Source organism: Amphiura filiformis, chromosome 4 (genome assembly GCF_039555335.1).
Source record: "Amphiura filiformis chromosome 4, Afil_fr2py, whole genome shotgun sequence".
In the NCBI taxonomy this organism is placed as follows: Eukaryota; Metazoa; Echinodermata; class Ophiuroidea; order Amphilepidida; family Amphiuridae; genus Amphiura; species Amphiura filiformis.
The window spans coordinates 61,934,516-61,954,209 of NC_092631.1; the positions used below are offsets into that span (position 1 = coordinate 61,934,516).

At 33.6% G+C, this 19,694-nt stretch overlaps 1 protein-coding gene across 12 annotated transcripts in view; it reads right to left on the reverse strand.

Moving 5' to 3' along the window:
* Nucleotides 1-19,694, reverse strand: part of LOC140151170 (5'-AMP-activated protein kinase subunit gamma-1-like) — a 123,687-nt gene that overhangs the window by 19,690 nt on the left and 84,303 nt on the right. For 8 of the 12 annotated variants that reach the window (XM_072173404.1, XM_072173403.1, XM_072173397.1 and 5 more), the window contains 4 exons: nt 11,515-11,548; nt 9,346-9,372; nt 842-942; nt 110-191 (listed from right to left, as the gene is read on the reverse strand). In XM_072173404.1, coding sequence (XP_072029505.1) covers nt 110-191; nt 842-942; nt 9,346-9,372; nt 11,515-11,548 — 244 coding nt within the window. Of the gene's footprint in view, nt 1-109; nt 192-841; nt 943-9,345; nt 9,373-10,943; nt 10,996-11,514; nt 11,549-19,694 lie in introns of all 12 variants that reach the window. The other 4 variants (XM_072173402.1, XM_072173398.1, XM_072173395.1 and 1 more) reach the window with 2 other exon arrangements.

The following is a 19,694-nucleotide window of genomic DNA, read 5'->3' on the forward strand; positions in this document are numbered from 1 at the left end:
CAAATTCCAAAAGTAATTGACATATGTTTTGTTATCTAGACATGGGATCAATTTAACAAACATACATGTATTTTATCAATTGGCATTACTATATAGCCAGCTTACTTACCAACAAAATCCTGTTTTGTGCTATCCCAGAGAGGAGCTGCCCTAACACCATTGTAGACCAAAGCATAAAAGGCTTTCTTCACCTGTAATAATTGAATTAATTGAAAGTAATTGCACATGTAACTCTATATTTGTTCCTTTCAATCAACCTCGACCATATTGCTCTGGAAGAACCTGCCATTTAAACAGTCTTCAACAACTAGAAGAGGGGATTTCGGGTGGTTTTTTTTTGGTCCTGCAGAGATTTGAACCTGGCACTTCTCATACTAAAGGCAAAGACCTTAAACAGTGTGCCACCCTGCTCCAAATTTTAATCATCAACTTCCAAAGTTTACCAAGTAGGATTCCAGAAATCCTCACATCCATAGCACATTTGTGAGACAATCAAGGGAAATGAGTCGGATGTCGCTAATATTGATTTTCAGATATTGGCAAAGAAAGTGTCAAAATTCTTTGGTTTTATATTGTTTTCAGCGATTGATAAACTAATGTAACTTCGCAAAGAAAAGTCATATCAACATGATTTAGAATCATATGTAAAACTCATTTTCGACCCATTCCACTTGATCATGTCACATTTGTCTAAAACTTTAATTATTTCATGATGACAATGCCATTTATGCATTTTATTGTAATTATTATTACTTTTTTTTGCTCCATAATTTATTGTTTTCTGCCTCTCAACTTTACAATTTTGGCCTGGTTGAATCAGATCATGTAGAAAATAACTTACCAGAAGTTGTACATCAAAAACAACTAGTTTGGCACTTGTAGGGATGATTTCATAACACTTGTGACTCTTCATGAATCGGACAAAGGTCATCTCTTCCTCCTCTGTGATTTAAACAGATGATAATTATTGGTGAATCCCATTATGAGAGTATGTCAAATCAAATCAATTATTATACCAGGACTGAATCTACACAAAGTGGAAAGAAAACAAGAGTGGAATATGGGAAGAAAAGAAAAATGCCAAGAAAACTAACACCTTCCCTAATCTATGTGGAATATAAACAGAATAAATTATGCATGTGAAATTTACCCTCAAACATTGACAAGCATACACACACACTCTTTCAGCCCCTCATGCAAAATACACATACCCATTACAGACAGACAACACTATTTCAACAGCACAGCACAACAAGAGAAAATTTTGACGTGATATCAAGATCAGGTGATGTATAATGGCTTAGATCAGGATGACATGATGGCATTTGGAAATGAAAACTAACCACAAAACCATGGCTTTTGATCTATTCAGCTCAGGCTTCACACGCTTCCTGTTGTCCGACATGTTCTCCATACATAACCACTTCACCTGAATGTAGGCTATTCCATTTAAAATTCATGCAAGACATCACCTTAATCTCCCACACAAGGGGTGTAGATTACAAATGGAGTCACTCATTCAGGTAACCCTATTTGAAATTCATACTCCCTGTGTGGAAAATTAAAGTTGTGTCTTCCATATGGAGTATGAATTTTGACTGGAATAGCCCAGTATTTACCCAACCACATTCTGTAGTTTAAATTTGATGTGATCTCAACTTAAAATGCAGTATAGCGCTTTCAGCTACATACTATAATTATTTTGTATAAATTATTTAATTTATCCAGTTCCAACTGAAAATCCAATTATCACTTGAGGTGATGTATCCATCCATTTGCATTGCATTACCAGCAATTGTGCACCTGTTTGTCAAATGATAATCAGTGTCAATATAATTCGTTTCAAATGTCCTTTGGGCCTACAATTTGTAAAACTTTCATTTTTTATTGGCTCAATAATTATTTTCATAATGAATCAAGAAGGAGGAACCAAGCTAGCTGGAATTTTTGCATTCATATGTGCAAGCATTGTTTCAGATATTAAAGTAGCACCGTGGTAGATCTTCATTTGACAATTTGTTCATAATATGATCAGGTGCATTTAACTTGTTACAACTACTGCTTCCGCACATGGCCATTTTTCCCTTTTTGGAATTTTTCTATTCAGGCCAACCTTTTTTTATCTGACCATGATAGAACCAAGCATTGGCTGGCCTAGTCACTAATAATCTCAAAAAGTTATATGTGTGCAATTCTGTATTTAATAAGTGTTAAAATTGAGACACATATGGATTGATATGAAACATATTAAGGGATCTGGAATGAGCGTTTCGACAGTATTTATTGTGGGACATGAGAGCACATCAGACATATCGAATTGCATTCTGAATACGAAGAATGTCTTTCTGATATCAAATAATTTTCATTTTTGAAATTCACGATATAATACAAATTTTATGACAAATTATTAAAATTTGATAGTTTTCACATTTTTGATATATACAGTCCTCGAAGTAAATTTTATAAATCGAATGACATATTCTTCAAGTGTATGTGGCTCAGGAGGAAAAGCTGACGATCAATTGAAAATTTTGACCTTTCATATTGAAGATATGGATTTTTTTTTCCCCAAAAGACCTAATTTTTTGCTGTTTTGGGAAAAAATCCATATCTTCAATACTGAAAGGTCAAAATTTTCAATTGATCGTCGGCCTTTCATCCCACCTACATACACTTTAAGTATAAATCATCAGATTTATAAAATTTACTTCGAGTACTGTTAAATATCAAAAATAATCAATTTTTAATCATTTGCCATAAAATGTGTATCAAAATTATTTGATATCATAAGGACATTCTTCGTATTCAGAATGCAATTCGATATGTCTGATGTGCTCTAATGTCCCACAATAAATACTGTCCAAATGTTCATACCCCACCCCTTAAAGACATGCTGAACAGAACAAAGATACATGTATGTCCTTCAAATGACAAACATATAACATGAAATAACTGTACATATTAAATTAAGTGGAAATACTAACCTGAGTCAATAATTCATGTACAAAAGCCGTGTATTATGAGAAAATATCTGTGTGTCGGTTTCATGAATTTCATGAAGCCATATTCTGTAAATGTCACATGTTAATGCTTGCTGGTAAGTGTTTGAGTAGTATACCTTGATAATAACTATATTACATTACAACATTTATAACCAACTATTTATTTGCCACCTTGTGTCCATGACCACCAAAGTGAGATTTGAAATTTGAACATTTGGTTCTAGCTGTATTTATTGGTTCTGTATTTTGATAAATTTGAACTGAATTTGCAGATTATATAAAGAGGTTCCAATAATCTAACATGCATACTTGTATTATAGCGCTCTAAAGTGTTGTCTATATACGGTACATGGTGTATTAATTTGGTGTCTACCTCACATACTACAGACACAACACATCATGGTGATACAGATCAAATCCTAATGTGCTTGCCTACCTTACAATGCAAGGTAATAAAATATTCATTCAAAATGCACGTCCACAAGGTAAAGGTACACAAACTATTTATGAACAGTGTAACAACAAAGATGTTAGTTAAGAAAGGCAACAGCATGAATTATAGGAACAATTGGAATGAACAGGATATGAGGAGGGAGGGAATTGGAGAGGGAAAGGAGATGGGTAAGATTACAAAGAGACACCTATTTTATGTGATGGTGGTGGAACAGTAATTCTATTTTGTACCATCGTAGCTCTCAGTCTTAAAATTGCTCAGTTTTTGCTTTTGTGTAAAATATGTTTGACTTCAGTGCCTTCTCACATAATTTTGCTAGTTGCAACGTCTAAGCACCCCATTTTCAATGTACAACTAAAGCCCATCATATGTCTGAAAACACATTTCTGTACATTTCTCTAGGCCATGTAGGAAATGTAGTTGATCATTTTGTAATTATTTGATATTCAAACACCATTTACATATAAATTTAAACAAAGTATATGAAACAAACAATAACAGATTTTATTTAGCAGCTGTGTAGATGTATTGAATCAGTATCATATTGATTGATTTAAGGAAATGATATTTCTAAACACCTACATATTAATTACTATTAGTCTCCTAACGGTTAATTTAGATTTTTTTCTGCAATTTGTATGTGTGTATAATATTTAAGGTAAGGCCAAGAAAAAAAATTGTTTGCTTGCCTTTTTTTTAATTTGTTTTTATTACTAGCAAACTCTACTGTTTTTATTAAGGCTCAAAATATGAAAAATCAGACAAATGTGGTTTCAAAATGAATCAACATTACAAAACAACTAAAATGTTGAACACAAGCTCTAAAATATCTCTTCAGTATGCAAAAATTTGAAAAGAAAAAAAAAACTTTTTCAGGAATTTCCAAAAATAGGGTCGGTATTCTTTTGTACAGTAAATAGAAAAAAACAACCTTTTTCTGATTTCCAAAATTAGGGTCGGTCGGTTGAGGGCAAGTAAACATTTTTTTTGCCTAATATTAGGCCAAAAAAGAATAGAAAATCCGTCTCAGACACCCGCATGCATTGCTATGTGAACGCTAATTAGCGGTTAGCGCTACACATTGGCTATAAAATTTTTCTTTTTTTCCCATATGTTCAATTTATTTTCTGATATTTTCAGTAGCACTGACTCTGCCTTATAGTTCACCCTTCCCTTATACCCCATCTTTCAATGTTGTAGTTTCTCACAGAGAGTGTTGACAACGTGGCTATGTCCAACATTGACAATGGGGAGGGGGGGGGTAGAGATTCTTACCCTGTTCATTTTTATTCATTTGAGAGAATTCATTTAGTATGTATGTAACCATTTTCAACTGCTGGATATTGGTTGGTTTCAATGGATAAATTATGCACTCTTTAGTTTTATGGCTCTTCAAATGTAGGCCTAACAGTTATGAATATACACGTTGTGTGTGATCCAATCATATTTTATTATGTGTAAATATCTCACAATTAAAGGAGTATTTCTTGATCCTAGCATCCTCTATTTATGTCATTTTTCATTAGAAATCCACGAAAAAACCTATTCCCAAAATTTCAGTTGATTCCGATTTTATGCGTCATGAAGTTATGCATGATTATGTGTATTACACTGCTCCATAGACAATGCGTTGTAATTTCGTTCTGGTGCACCAGAACGAAATTCAAATTTCACGATATCTTTGCTAAACAAATTAATCTGCAAGAAATATTTTGTACATAAACATTATGTAGCCAGAGGTTTCCAGTGATGTAAAAATCTCAACTTTTTTTGAGAAAAGTGGGGGGATGAGGCTGTGGATCACGAAATGCCCTTTTAATTGCAACGTATATACATGTAATTGTTCCAATCTCACAAATAAATAACCTGCGTTTGGGTAGTGTAAACAGGTGTGCACTGTGAGAATGCCTGCATACTTGCGCATCGCATATTTTAATATGCACATATTAAATCGCATATAAATGACAATAAAAACTTTGCACTATCTGTTTTATGGTAATTGCATGAAATCATCAAGCTGTGCTGGGCCTCTGCATTATTGCTCGAGAGGGTGAGGAGCTCTCACGCTCCCTCAGAAAAATACCTCGGCCCAAAACAAACCCCTCTGATTTCACGCAATGACTTCAAAACATTGCTTAATTAAATTTAATTGCCATCAACAACATGACTAATTTAAAACTGGCCAAAATTGACACAAAATGCCTTTAAATACAAAGGACTGAAATAAATGCACACTTTACACACTACAGCCTTTACTGTTGCATAATAAAAGCCATAGCTAGTAGACATATAATGCATGCACACAAATATATCAACCTGGGAAAAGAGAGCCAATATATGCTGCACACAGGCAACTGGGTCAGATTCTTGGCAGAGTATCTAATATGCATCACTGAAAATTGACTTTTTTCCAATTGCCACGCTGAATTATTTCACATCTTGAGTCTATCTTATGAAAGCAAGTAATATTTAGAGAATAAGCATAATGTTTTGAGAACCAGCTGTGTATCTATCGCCTGATATAACATGTTAGATACCATTATTTTCACATGTGATAAACTCGGCCGGTATTCTTAAACAGATTAAAACCTAAAATTATGTTTTGGTGTATTTTACATTCACTTTTGTCAGTGACCATATTTTCTCGTGCCTGAAGTTGGCGAATCCACTGAGTCCTCATTCATGCACGCGAATGCGAAATTCCCTGCTAGCATTCGTGATCACTGCTGCATGATGTGTGTATTTTTACCTATTACGCGCATATCTATCGCAAGATAAAGATTGATTGATTGATTTCACACATCTCAGGTTGGTGAGATTATTAGCCTTTTAGATTAAGAAAACTTAGTTTGACTTTCTCCAGCATCTTGGAAACATCATCTCTTTATTAATAAACTTTTTGTCAAATGTTTGGAAACTTACAATAATTGGTACATAAAGCCAGTTTATTTATTCGTAATTAATCTATTAACCAAGAGAAATTATAATGCACTAAATATTTTTGGCTAGTTTCAACATTGAGCCATACAGAATTTTGTAACTAGTTAATTAATGTCTCAGTGACAATATAGATATTCTAAAAACAATTTTGGGTAAAAAATGCCAATACAGACAGTTATAAAAACATTTGAATTGAGACATTTGAAATAGTCAAAAATAGCTACACAATTTTCATTGTATTCTTGTTACCTTTTGATCATAATGCATAGTGTTCGTAACAGGTATAATTTGCACGTAAATTAGATTAGTTTTCTTTCATTTAATAGTTCACATTAAAGTTTTGCTACATAATATTTCACATTATAAAATAGCACCAAACTAATAACATTCTAAAGGTTTTCAATTTTTATTTTCTCTGTCCATATGTGTCTTATAGAACAGTATTACCATACTGACGCGAGTATAGTCCCACCTTCGAGTAAAGTCCCACCCCCAAATTGTCGAAAAATTTCAGAAATTAAAAAAAAAAAAATTGAATTTGTATGCATTTTGAAATCATTAATAGAGTATGACATGAGTACAAATTTATTCAAAACACATAGGCCTACAATATATATATATTTTTTTAATCAACCATGAATGATCCTAGCATTTAGGTCTAGGTCCAGGGACACTTTTTTTTAAATGCGAGTATAGTCCCACCCCCCAATTTTGAAAAATGTTCACCCAAAAACGGGGTGGGACTATACTCGCGTCAGTACGGTACATGCAAGCAACAATTAAATTTAAAAATAGAAAAGATAACAATACATGGATGTGATGGGTCATAATAAGTCTTCACTAGTTACTAAGGTTACTTACTTACCCAACAGGACCAGGTTGTCACTTGAAATGTTTAATGAACACACAATCACACAAAACACATGCACATGCATAGCAATTTAGAGAAAGTTAAAAATGGTCATGTTCCTGGGATGAAATATTCTCAGCTCGTTAGACACAGACATTGAATACAACTGACTTTTCTTTATCCCTATGTTAACCTATGCCCTGCATTATTAGTGGAATTTATAAAAGTACATTTGTCTGGTACATGTGGTTGGAAAACACAATCAGAATTTAAAATCACTAAATCAATTGCAACTAAGGTAATTTGTATGCTTATTGCAAGAAGGGAGTCTTCATTGTTTTTAAACTTGTTAATTATTAATTGAAATTTAATTGTTTTCAGACTTGTAATATGATTTTTTTGTGTGTGTGCATTTACATATTTTTTTCTTAATCAGGCCTTGCTGTTCGAGGCACTACTGCTCCCCCAAACTCAATTTCTAGTGAGCGATTTTCCACTCGCCATAGACACAGATTATCGCTCGCTGCAAATCACCCAAAATTGAGTCCAATTTACATTCAAGTTTCAGTTCTTTCAATGTACTCGATACTCGATTTATCGTAATAAATCAGTCTTAATAACTGAAATGACAGAGTGTGTCAACAGTGCATAAGTGTCTCATATTGGTATGAATGATCTTTCAGACCTATAGTGATTTGACCACTACATACTAGAAAATTATTTGACCACTAGCCTATCATCATGTTAGCGAGTGATTGACCACTCGCCTTTAAATAATAGATGGCAAGGCCTGCATAATCCCTAATTAATAACTCAATTTCGCCCAGAATGCCAGATATGACTGTCTTCGACTGACCCATCAAATTGATTTCCATGCTGCCTTATATAGTGTCCTATATATATGCTTGTTGTTTTCAAGCCATACATTTAATCTAAAATTAAAGATAATGCTTATTTAAGATCTGTTTGACAATCCTTCGAAAAGCCCTGTACACATCAAATGTCACATTTGTGCTTGTGTAGTATGTGCCAAAAAACCAAATTATCATGCTGTACGGGTTTCTGAACCCTTCTAACATGACAAATTGTTAATATAACAAAATCAGAGAAAATGGATTTGAAACCGGTATTTACCGCAAAGTGATCTTTGATCCTCTTTACCACATACCAACATGAGTGTAATGTGACTACTGATTGCACAAGTGCAAATGTTACATTTTTGTGATCCTAAGCATCAGATGTGTAATTCAAAGATCTGTTCATTTGTATCTTTTTTTAAGCAAAGTGAAAATAATCTCAGAAACTTGAATTTTGATTGAGTATTCGACATTTTGTTGTCGATTGTGATGTAAAAAATTAAAAGATTTTAGTCATGACAAGCAACTCTTGTTTGATCACATTTGTGACGTGTCATGTCAAAACGAGACACTTTTGGGCAGGATCGTAAATGGAGAAATAGCCAAAAATCTGCCCTAGGGTGGATTTTTCACAATTTGGGTTTGTTGCGAATTTGTGATATTATTGATGTTAAAAATATGTCTGGTAGTTTCAGACCAGAATATAACTCGCATCTTGTATTTTTTGAGACACATTTCAAGGTAAATCCTACCCTCAACATTGTCAATAATATTTTTAAAGGCCGATATCTCAATTTCCAATTTTATAATACCATAACTTACTATCTCATATCTTCGCTTAGGAATGTCCTATTTCATTGGGGAAAACAGCATTGTGGAGCAAAATATCTCTATATTTAAGATAATAATATGTAAAAACCTCCAAATTGATAACCTGTCCAAAAGTGTATCCTTTTGACATGACATGTCACATATGTGTTTGCCACAGGATTATTTCTACCGATCCAAAGCTGGTAATTTAGTACATTACTTTAGATACTTTTGATGATATTTACTGGTGGGTATCATGTCCCAGCCATTATGTTGTATGTTTGTCTATTTTCAAGTTGTTACCACAGAGAACTGGATAAAACGATGCAATATTTGAGGATTTAATTGAGCAGTTAATATCAATCTGTAATGAGATTGAAAGGCTTCAGCTAATTTAGAGTTCAATTGTCAAGACCCAAATGAAAAACTTACGGTTTTCTGCTGACAGTTTCGCCAGATCTGCAATATCAAAATCATGAAAACTACAGTTTTAAAATAATTTCCCTCTTATAATCCTCACAACCACTATTTTCCATCAATTTCTGCAGGCAGCTTTGTAGTTTATTTGCAAATCCTATGCTACAGAATTTGAGAGGTAGCTCTAGAAAGACCGCAAGTCTGCAATATGTTCTCCGATTCCTCATATTTGCTTTCCCACAAAATAAATGTTATTAAACTTTATGCCCCTGGTGTGTATTTTAGTTCTCTGCTTTTATTGACCAATATTTATATGCAAGCCATGTGCCTATACATTTTGCATCTGCAGGGCTTTTTTTGTTAAAGCAAAAGCCATTACTGCATGAATTAAAGCTTTATTTAAAGATGAGTGACAAAATCGGCAGCCTTAACCCACTTTTTCCTATCAAAATCAGAAGAAAGTTCCTATTTTTCTCATAATCCCAGTGAAATTTTAGACACCTTTTGTTAGTAGCATAGATGTGCTAACATAACCTGCTAGTGGTTAAGCTGAAAGCCCTGTATTAAAGACAAAATAGGACATTTAACATGAAATGTGACCCATCACATCAAAACCAACCAATTCACAGCTGTATTCATTGGCAGATAACAATGAAAGAAGATGAGAAAATATAAAGAAAATGGAAAGCTGAGCTTGTTTTGTAAAACATTTTTACTGTATCTGATTTCGAAAAGTAAGGTGTCATTTTCAAGCTAAAAAACAGCAGTTTATCCTAGTGTTTAAATCTCCATTTTCATTTCTGCCGCGAGATGGTCTGTTTTGATGTGATGGGTCACAAATTGTAATATCTCACTTAAGTAGAGAAATTGGCTACATGTATTTGAATGGGGCTTCAACCTCGTCAATACTGCTGTTTTCTTCTTGTGTTGCCAACTTTTTCATTTCAAAAGTACCTAAATTAGGTGGCAATTATGACAATTTCAATTACTTGTCCTTACTATTCATTTTTAAGCAACTTTTTACATTTTCACTGGGATCACTGAATGGGCCTTAATACTCTACCCATATTTTTCTTACATCTTTTCTGATTGGCTATATGAACATTACATGGTTTATATATGAATATATTATCAACCATCCTGATCTAACATTAAGGTGTATATCATATGCCTCGGTATATACATGTACTCATGATTTGTTTATATTTTCGAAATCTGAGAATAAATCAAGACCAAGACTCTACCACCTTGGATGCACTTAATTCCACTAAACTGAGAATATTTCAACATTTCAGGAATTACCATATTTGACAGGATTAGATTCTCATGTGTATGTGTGACATCAATCTGATGTCACTTCCAATGCTGCAACCAATATGTACACTTTTGAATGACATCAAAATTGATGTCACACATTCACATACTGCATTCGGATACAATCTAAGCCTGTCTATATTAATTTGCTGTGGGATGTGGCACAGGACAGATAGGTAGGAAGGGATAAATATCCACTGCAAATATGTTAGCCATAAGTCAATCCCATAAGATTTAATATGGAATAGTCTTAATTTTGGTTTTCAATGGTGTTAGCTAGGAGGGGTTACATGCATTACCTGGGCCATCTATCCCATCCATTCCTAAGGAAAAATCGGTAATAGGCTGAAGCTGCAACAAACAAACAACAAATAAACAAACAAAATGCCAAAAAAATAAATGGTCAGATGATGAAATTAAGCATCATGGGTCATGTTATGAGTGTATGTCAAACCAAAAATAATCATAACAAGAATCAGACAAACAGGTTAATCTGTTAATATGAATGATAATTCATAACAAAAGCAGGCTGGTGGATCAGTCAAATGAATTAGGTCATATCTTCAGCCCATGGAAAAAAGATGGAGAAATGAGAGGAAAAATGGTTTTGTTATTTGTTATTTGAATTTGTGCAGTAATGCTATTATACTTCTAATGACCTACAGTTAGTCATAATATGCAGCATAACTTACTAAATGACAAAACCAACTTGTGTTGGTAATAAAAGCATGAATAAATGTTAATGAACCAATGGTAGTTTTGGTTATAAAATGTAATATCTTGCAAAAAATGAAAAGCAGCTTTGGTTGTCATGGAAGTCCTGCATTGCCATGGAAACACAAGATGGCTGCCATGTACACGAATACTAACCTTTCTTCCGTACATATGACTCTGAGTATGACCTCTGTAATAGATTGGCAATATAATACGATTATGCATAACAAAAAATAACTTATCCAATATAGCATTTGGCTACGGAAGGAAAACTCAAATGAGCCATCAACTGTAGTATTTTTACTCTTAGCAAAGCCATTGATGTCAGTGTACATTTCATTGGGTGCAGCTTCAAACTGCAAGTGTTGCTCATAGTGCTGGCGTACACATACGTTTGAAGGTGCAGAATATATATAAAAATATAAACGGCTGCTTAAATGAGTTGACCGCCAAAAGAAGAAAAAATACTACAGTAATCATGCATGCTTCATTTACTTCTTATCTTCACTATTAAACCTCATTTATATAGTAATAATAAAATATTCAATTTTCCCTGGATAATTGAATAATATTATTCATCCTGCAAGGAAAGGCAAATTTACAACACTGTTTATTAGTAGGAACAACAATACAATTCAAATTCAATTAAAACCAAGACAAAGGCAACCTGAGGTTTTCAGGAAATAAATTATCACACAAGATGAGTATTCTATACTGTGCACAAAAGGTGTATGTACTTTTAAAAAAAAACCACCGAATATAAATGACTAAAATGAAGTAATTGATAGATGGAGAATTTTGTTCTGTGTGGTATAACTTAGGGAATAAACTTGCATCGTGCCAAATGAGGTATCAAAATACACAGAACAAAATTCTCCATCTATTGATTGTACTTTATTTGGTAAGTTTTGTGCCTGTAACATATTGCTTTTGTTTCAAGTGTAGGGATTCTGTTTGTGCACTGTATATTTAAGAACTCATATAGATTACCTGATATAAAAACAAATATCAAGTGTACTTTTACATTAATGTGATGGCTGATGGCAACATAAAATCCTTCATCAAAAGACGGTTCTTGTCTATACTTGCCTAGGCTTGTAACATAATACATTATCCATCTTTCAGTGTTTGGATCATGTATGTTTACACATTATTATTGCTATTTATTATTTGATAAGAAATTGTATTGTATAATCATGTCTTGCATGATACTAGATAAAATAGTAATCATGTTCAGAGCCCTAAAACCTAAGAAGCCATTTATTATTCTTCATTACAGTTTCCTAGTTTTAGTCATAAGTGATACAAATCATGCAACATAGTCGGTTCTTGTAATTCTAATTTTAATGTTCCAAAAATACCCTGTCCACTCTCTGTTGTATATCATACACCAGGAACCAACATTTTTCATTATTATGTTTTGATGAATCCAAGTGTGCAAAATATTGGATTCAAAACATAATAATGATAAAATTGGATGATTTACGCCCAATATTTATTGGTCTCGCTAAGAGTTTTAAAATATTGGACTCGGCTATGTCTTGTCCAATCTTTTAAATCTCATAGCTTGACCAATAAATATGAGCTCAATCGATCCAATTTTATATCAATATGAAATGACAGATCTGAAAAATGAAAAGTTGTCCATGTTAGCTAGCTAATTAAATAGAGACTTGTTTTACTTTACTGACCAGAGTGGGTGTAGTGAATTAATTCACCTGTCACAATTGGTCACCTTGATTCTCATACGTGTGACATCAATCTGATGTCAATTCCACAGCTGCAACCAATATGTACACTCTTGAATGACATCAAAATTGATGTCACACACCAAAAATGTATTGTATTATTATTTCCACCACCAGCATAATATATGTTTACAACCAATCTCTTCTCTCATGACATTTACAGCTAACATGATACATAGTGAATACACACATTTAAAGCAACATCCTGCTAGATTTTGATAGCTACAACAACAGTAGGACCTCTCAGGAATTTTGTAGGCATCTTGCCATAGCCAGAACATCTGCCATTGTTCATACATCTGGACAGGCAGAAGGATATCTAGAGCTACCAAAATACATGGAATGCTCTTGTTTTCTCAAATGCCATATGGATGATCAGAAAACATGAGTAACTGTTGTTTGAGATCAATTAGAATTTGTGCACATTATTTTGTGGTGTTAGCAAAAGATGTTGAGAATATCTGGGAAGGAGTGCAAAACTGATGATGTTTTCAGAAACTGAATTAGAGATGAGATCACCTGTGCCCAAAGAATGACAGGTCATGTATGAGAGAAGGGGGCAATCTTGAACAGATGTCAAAGGCATCTGTAGATGTGGGTACTGAGGCGGGAATCAAAACATGTACTGATGAAATTTCAGATCTGAGAGTAATGTATCTAAATACAGCCTACAGATCACAGTTGTTTTTGTAACAAAACTCATGCTCTATGTGTTATTTGATCAAAAATAGGTGTTTAATTTAAATCTAAAATTATTCCTCGCTATTAATGTTGGTTCTACAAATGTAATTTTATATACACCTTGCAACTTGCAAGAATGTTTATAAGAAGTTATATATATGCAAAAAATATTGATGCAATCAATTTGACAAAAACAATACTGATATCAAGGTAATAACTTTCTTAAGCAAAAATAAATAATGTAAATTAACCAACAAACCTGATGAATCTATTCAACTATTTTATTATTAATTACCTTCAATATAACCTGACAAGTTTATAGATGCACAAAAGGCTAATTACAGCTACACATCAAACTGGGCTTCTATAACAATGCATTTAGAAAGCTCAGTCAGCAACCAGACATGTGTACTAGTACTAGGTCAAGTTGCCTATGGGATCAATTTAATTAACGATTGGCATGCTGAAATATGAAATAAATAAATTGCATGTTTGGCAAGACATATTTTGGAGAAAAATAATCGATATTTCCAGCCCAGCTTTCCAGTAAGTTCATTTGAAAGTTATGTTCTCCAATGTATTTAGCCTGACCTGCTATTATTTAATTTTTATCCATCAAAAAGAAGACAAATTTGAAGATTGAATTATGAAATAAAATCCACTAAATCATTCAATGTGTTAATAAAAGTTGATTGAACAAAAATTCCATTAACTGTGCCATAAGGAGGAATCTCAAGCACACCATACAGATAATAATAATAATAATAATAATAAACAGGGCAATTCTCATCCGATCCCATCTTGCTAATAACAACCACAAGGAGTCCATTATCAAACCGACATGTACAACATATTAGCATGAAAGTTCATCTGTACTGGTTGCGCCCTAATGGGCAAGGCGCTTTGTCTCGCTTGCCTCACCCCACCCAGGTGCAATGGGAAGCTGTTAGGGGTAGTCACAGTCGTTGTACTGATAAACCCTGCGCCATTTGTAGGCAGCAAACGTGGTTCCGACATATTCTAATAACGGCGGAATAAATGTAAAGCGCTTTGAGGCTGTTTACAGCATAAAACGCTATAAATATCTACATTTATTTTATTTTACTGGTAATCCAGAAAAATGTTAACGCTTGATCTCAATACAAAAATATTTATTTCCATAATTTTCAGCTGTTACTTCTACATCCTGCTCCAGTCTTCATTAAAATCCTTCAACATATGTATATCTTAACCTATACTCATGCAACACATGTCCTAGTAATCTACTGAAATCCCTGGAATAGTGATCACAAAGGTAAACAAATGAGAATAATACACAAGCAAGTGAAGTGCCCCTTGTATAATGAGATTTTTACACAGTGAAATTGAACCTCACATCTGCAGTATCACAGATGAATGCACAGATTGCTTAGCTCACCCTGCGGTCACTGAGAAGTGAGAAGAGACATGAATTTTTAAAGTAATGTGATCATCCGCTTATATCTGACAATAATCCTACCTTTATACTTGGGAAAAAAAAATCAGAAATTTGAAAAATATCCAATTATTATACCAACAGTAAGCTTTTAAAGCCTAACTTATGTCATTAGTTGAATCGTTTGATGCTATGAATTTTGGCACCAGAAAAAGGTAAATTGCTTTAATATATTATACACATAATTATACAACATGTATTAACATACTGTTTATGTTTACAAAGATGACAGGTTATATAAAATATATTGCCAAGTACATGTATAACTTAAGCTTAAGAAACCAATCCTGTACTGTGTTCTTTATGCTAGAATTTGATAACTTTTCAATATTAGATTTGAATCAATCCTATCATAGTCCCACCCCCAATTTCAGATTTTTTTGTCAACTAAAGAATGGTGCGACTATAATTGGATTATTATGGTAGTTATACATGGATATAATGCATTTTGGTTAATTTTGTATTCTTTGTCACCTGTAGGACACATAAAAGCCAGTTTGTTTGTATCCGTGCTCCATTATATTATCATATTAAGTGCCCGAGCATGCATGATTACTTGATATTCAGTGCCCAAGGGTGCTTCATCAATTTCGATATTAGCAATAGAGTGGATAGCTATTTCAACAACACCATCATCAGCAGTAGATAGCAGATATATTGTCGATATTGATGTCAGTGCTAACCAGTAGACAGCTAAATCACCACCATTGATATTAGCAGTAGAGAGAGGGTGGCTATGTCAACAATACTACTATCAGCAGTAGACAGCTAAATCATCAACATTGATATTAGCAGTAGAGAGGATGGCTATGTCAACTATCAGCAGTAGATAGCAGATAATTTATCAATACAAATGTCAGTGGCTCAATATTAGCTGTAGAGAGAGGATGACTATGTCAACTATCAGCAGTAGATAGCAGATAATTTATCAATATTAATGTCAGTGCTCATCAGTAGACAGCTTAATCATCAACATTGATATTAGCAATAGAGAGAGAGAGGATGGCTATGTCAACTATCAGCAGTAGATAGCAGATAAATTATCAATACAAATGTCAGTAGCTCAATATTAGCTGTAGAGAGAGGGTGACTATGTCAACTATCAGCAGTAGATAGCAGATAATTTATCAATACAAAAATGTCAGTAGCTTAATATTAGCTGTAGAGAGAGGGTGACTATGTCAACTATCAGCAGTAGATAGCAGATAATTTATCAATACTAATGTCCGTAGCTCAATATTAGCTGTAGCGAGAGGGTGACTATGTCAACTATCAGCAGTAGATAGCAGATAAATTATCAATACAAATGTCCGTAGCTCAATATTAGCTGTAGAGAGAGGGTGACTATGTCAACTATCAGCAGTAGATAGCAGATAAATTATCAATACAAATGTCAGTGCTCATCAGTAGACAGCTTAATCATCAACATTGATATTAGCAATAGAGAGAGAGAGGATAACTATATCAACTATCAGCAGTAGATAGCAGATACATTATCAATACTAAGGTCAGTGCTCATATAAGTAGACAGCTAAATCATCAACATTGATATTAGCAGTAAAGAGATTATGACTATGTCAACTATCAGCAGTAGATAGCAGATAAATTATCAATACAAATGTCAGTGGCTCAATATTAACAGTAGAGAGAGGATGACTATGTCAACTATCAGCAGTAGATATCAGATAATTTATCAATATTAATGTCAGTGCTCATCAGTAGACAGCTTAATCATCAACATTGATATTAGCAATAGAGAGAGAGAGGGTGACTATGTCAACTATCAGCAGTAGATAGCAGATAAATTATCAATACAAATGTCAGTGGCTCAATATTAACAGTAGAGAGAGGATGACTATGTCAACTATCAGCAGTAGATAGCAGATAATTTATCAATACAAAATAATGTCAGTGCTCATCAGTAGACAGCTAAATCATCATATTAACAACAGAGAGATGATGGCTATTTCAACAACACTTATATCAGCAGTAGATAGCAGACATATTGTTGATGTTGATGTCAGTGCTAACCAGTAGATAGCTAAATCAATATCAATATTAGCAAGGATAACAGATACTTTATTAATCAATATTAATAATACCAGCAGTAGACAGCTAATTCATCAACATCGATAGCAATATTATATCTATTCCGCCTCATTAATATCAGCAATAGATACTTTGTTAATGCAAAGATCAGTATTATTCAGCTACTTAAATATCCAAAGTCAACAGCTTTACTTGCACCTGCCAGCTATCACCAAAACTCATATCAAAAATAAGTTCAAATCTATAATTAATATGACACCAACACCACTTCATTATCATGTAAATGTATATATCACCTACCGATAAGCACTAATCAATGCCAATAGAACTACACAGCAGCATTTTAATAGTAAATGTCCTATTAGTATTAAATAATGCCATTATCAGTATCACATGTGACAGTACATGTCGCTTGCTATTTCATCAACACCAATACCAACAGAAAATTATGCATAGCTATTTCATCAACACCAATATCATCAGTAGACAGCTGCTTCATCAACACTAATATCATCAGTAGACAGCCACTTCATTAAGACTAATATCAGCAGAAGATAGCTTAACCCATAAATAGCAGTTTCAGTGCAGGCTAAAAATACAAATCTGCATACTTCATTAATATATTTTGCTAAATTTTGTTTACAAATAAAAGCTAATTAATGTATTTTTCTACTATGGTATATTCTTGCAGCTGTACTGCCTCTTTCGAATAAAAACAATTAGGACATAAAATCAACAGTCCAACATTAAAAAAGTAGTCTTGTCAGGTTTATTTACGCAAATATTGAAGACAAAATCCTTCACCTGTTAACACTAAGCTAATCTCTAAACACAAGTTAATCCTGGAACATTGACCTGAAATCCTCAAAGTTTATATCTAAAGCATACTATTAAATATTTTAATTTTAAGGATTTGAAATACACCCCGAGCTCACGCACACACCCCAGTTAACAGTACAATACATAAACTTTGCCATGTGTACTTACAAGTCGAGAAGGGCCTGAGACATCCAAAGTCTCCATAATTGTTCCAGTAACAGGAGTACTACAATACTGCTATTTTTACACTCCTAGCATGCAGCAAAGGTTTCAGCACTTCCCCAACACAAAATTAGCAATGAACCGCTAGCGTACATGTAGACAGTATATAGTGACACACCGTATATAGAACCGGTTGCACACGCATGTATATGCGCATCCACATGAACAAATGCTTATTATATAATGCCTCCTTAAGACTCAATTGTGTCTACATTAAACAAGCCACCATACAGAGACTAGTTTTTAGTAACACTTAACGTATAAGGAGATATTCTATTCCATATAACAGAGACAGTCTGTTTATCAGCATATCAATTATTATAGCAATGGCATGGCTCAATGCTGCCTAGTGATAGAGCCTCCAGTACAGATAGGTAGAGACATCAGCACACTACATGTGAGTGAGCCTCTTTTCATTTTGGGGATGGGTTTTATACTTCCAATGCAGCTACATATGATTTCATCACTTAAATTGGATCGTACCATTATACTCACTAAGGGAAGACTGTGCTGATCATTATATAACTGAGATATTTGTAGGATAGATACTAAGAAGACAATGCTGACTGTGGGGTCTGTTAATTGGAGAATACCGATCCCACTTTTCTCCTTGAAGAGGGATGGAACATATGCATCGTAGATCATGTTTTACACCAAAATAATAAGAAAACAATAAACTTGAAATCAAATTTACATCTTTGTTAAATAACTAGTCTTGCTATATTTTCCTTTCCATATAGTAAAGATGTTTACTACATGTTTCACAAGTGATTTCTTCCCTTGAAAAAGGAATTGATTTAGAATTATTGATCCACAAAACGCAGTTAATTTTTTTTCACACCCAGTCCAGCAAAATAATTGAAGGGTCAATGATTTTTTATTACCATCAAGTCACAAACATTAAATAATAATATTATTATCAGTATTATCTTTCTTTTTTATAGTAACTATTGTTTCACAATACAATGGACAGTTGTACCCAGTTAGCTAACCAGGGATATGATTAATAAGGAAATATGCTGACTGGTAAATTATACAAATTCTGAAAATAAACGGAAAAGGCTCAAGACAATAAATCCTAAAATCAGGAAAAAATCCTTATAAATCACAGCTCTGAAACAAGGTTCATTACAGTTATTCCAAGTCTAAGGGAGGATATATGTGATGTGATCAAGGGGAATGAGTCACATGTCGACTCTGGTCGAAAATGAATTTTACATATATTTCTAAAGAGGACATTTAGAGCTTTCAGAAACTGAAAACCCCATGTTGATTAGTTCCAATAATTGGAACTCACGGCTCCGACCGTGAGTTCCAAGGAGCTATGTGTATATGTCGCCGCG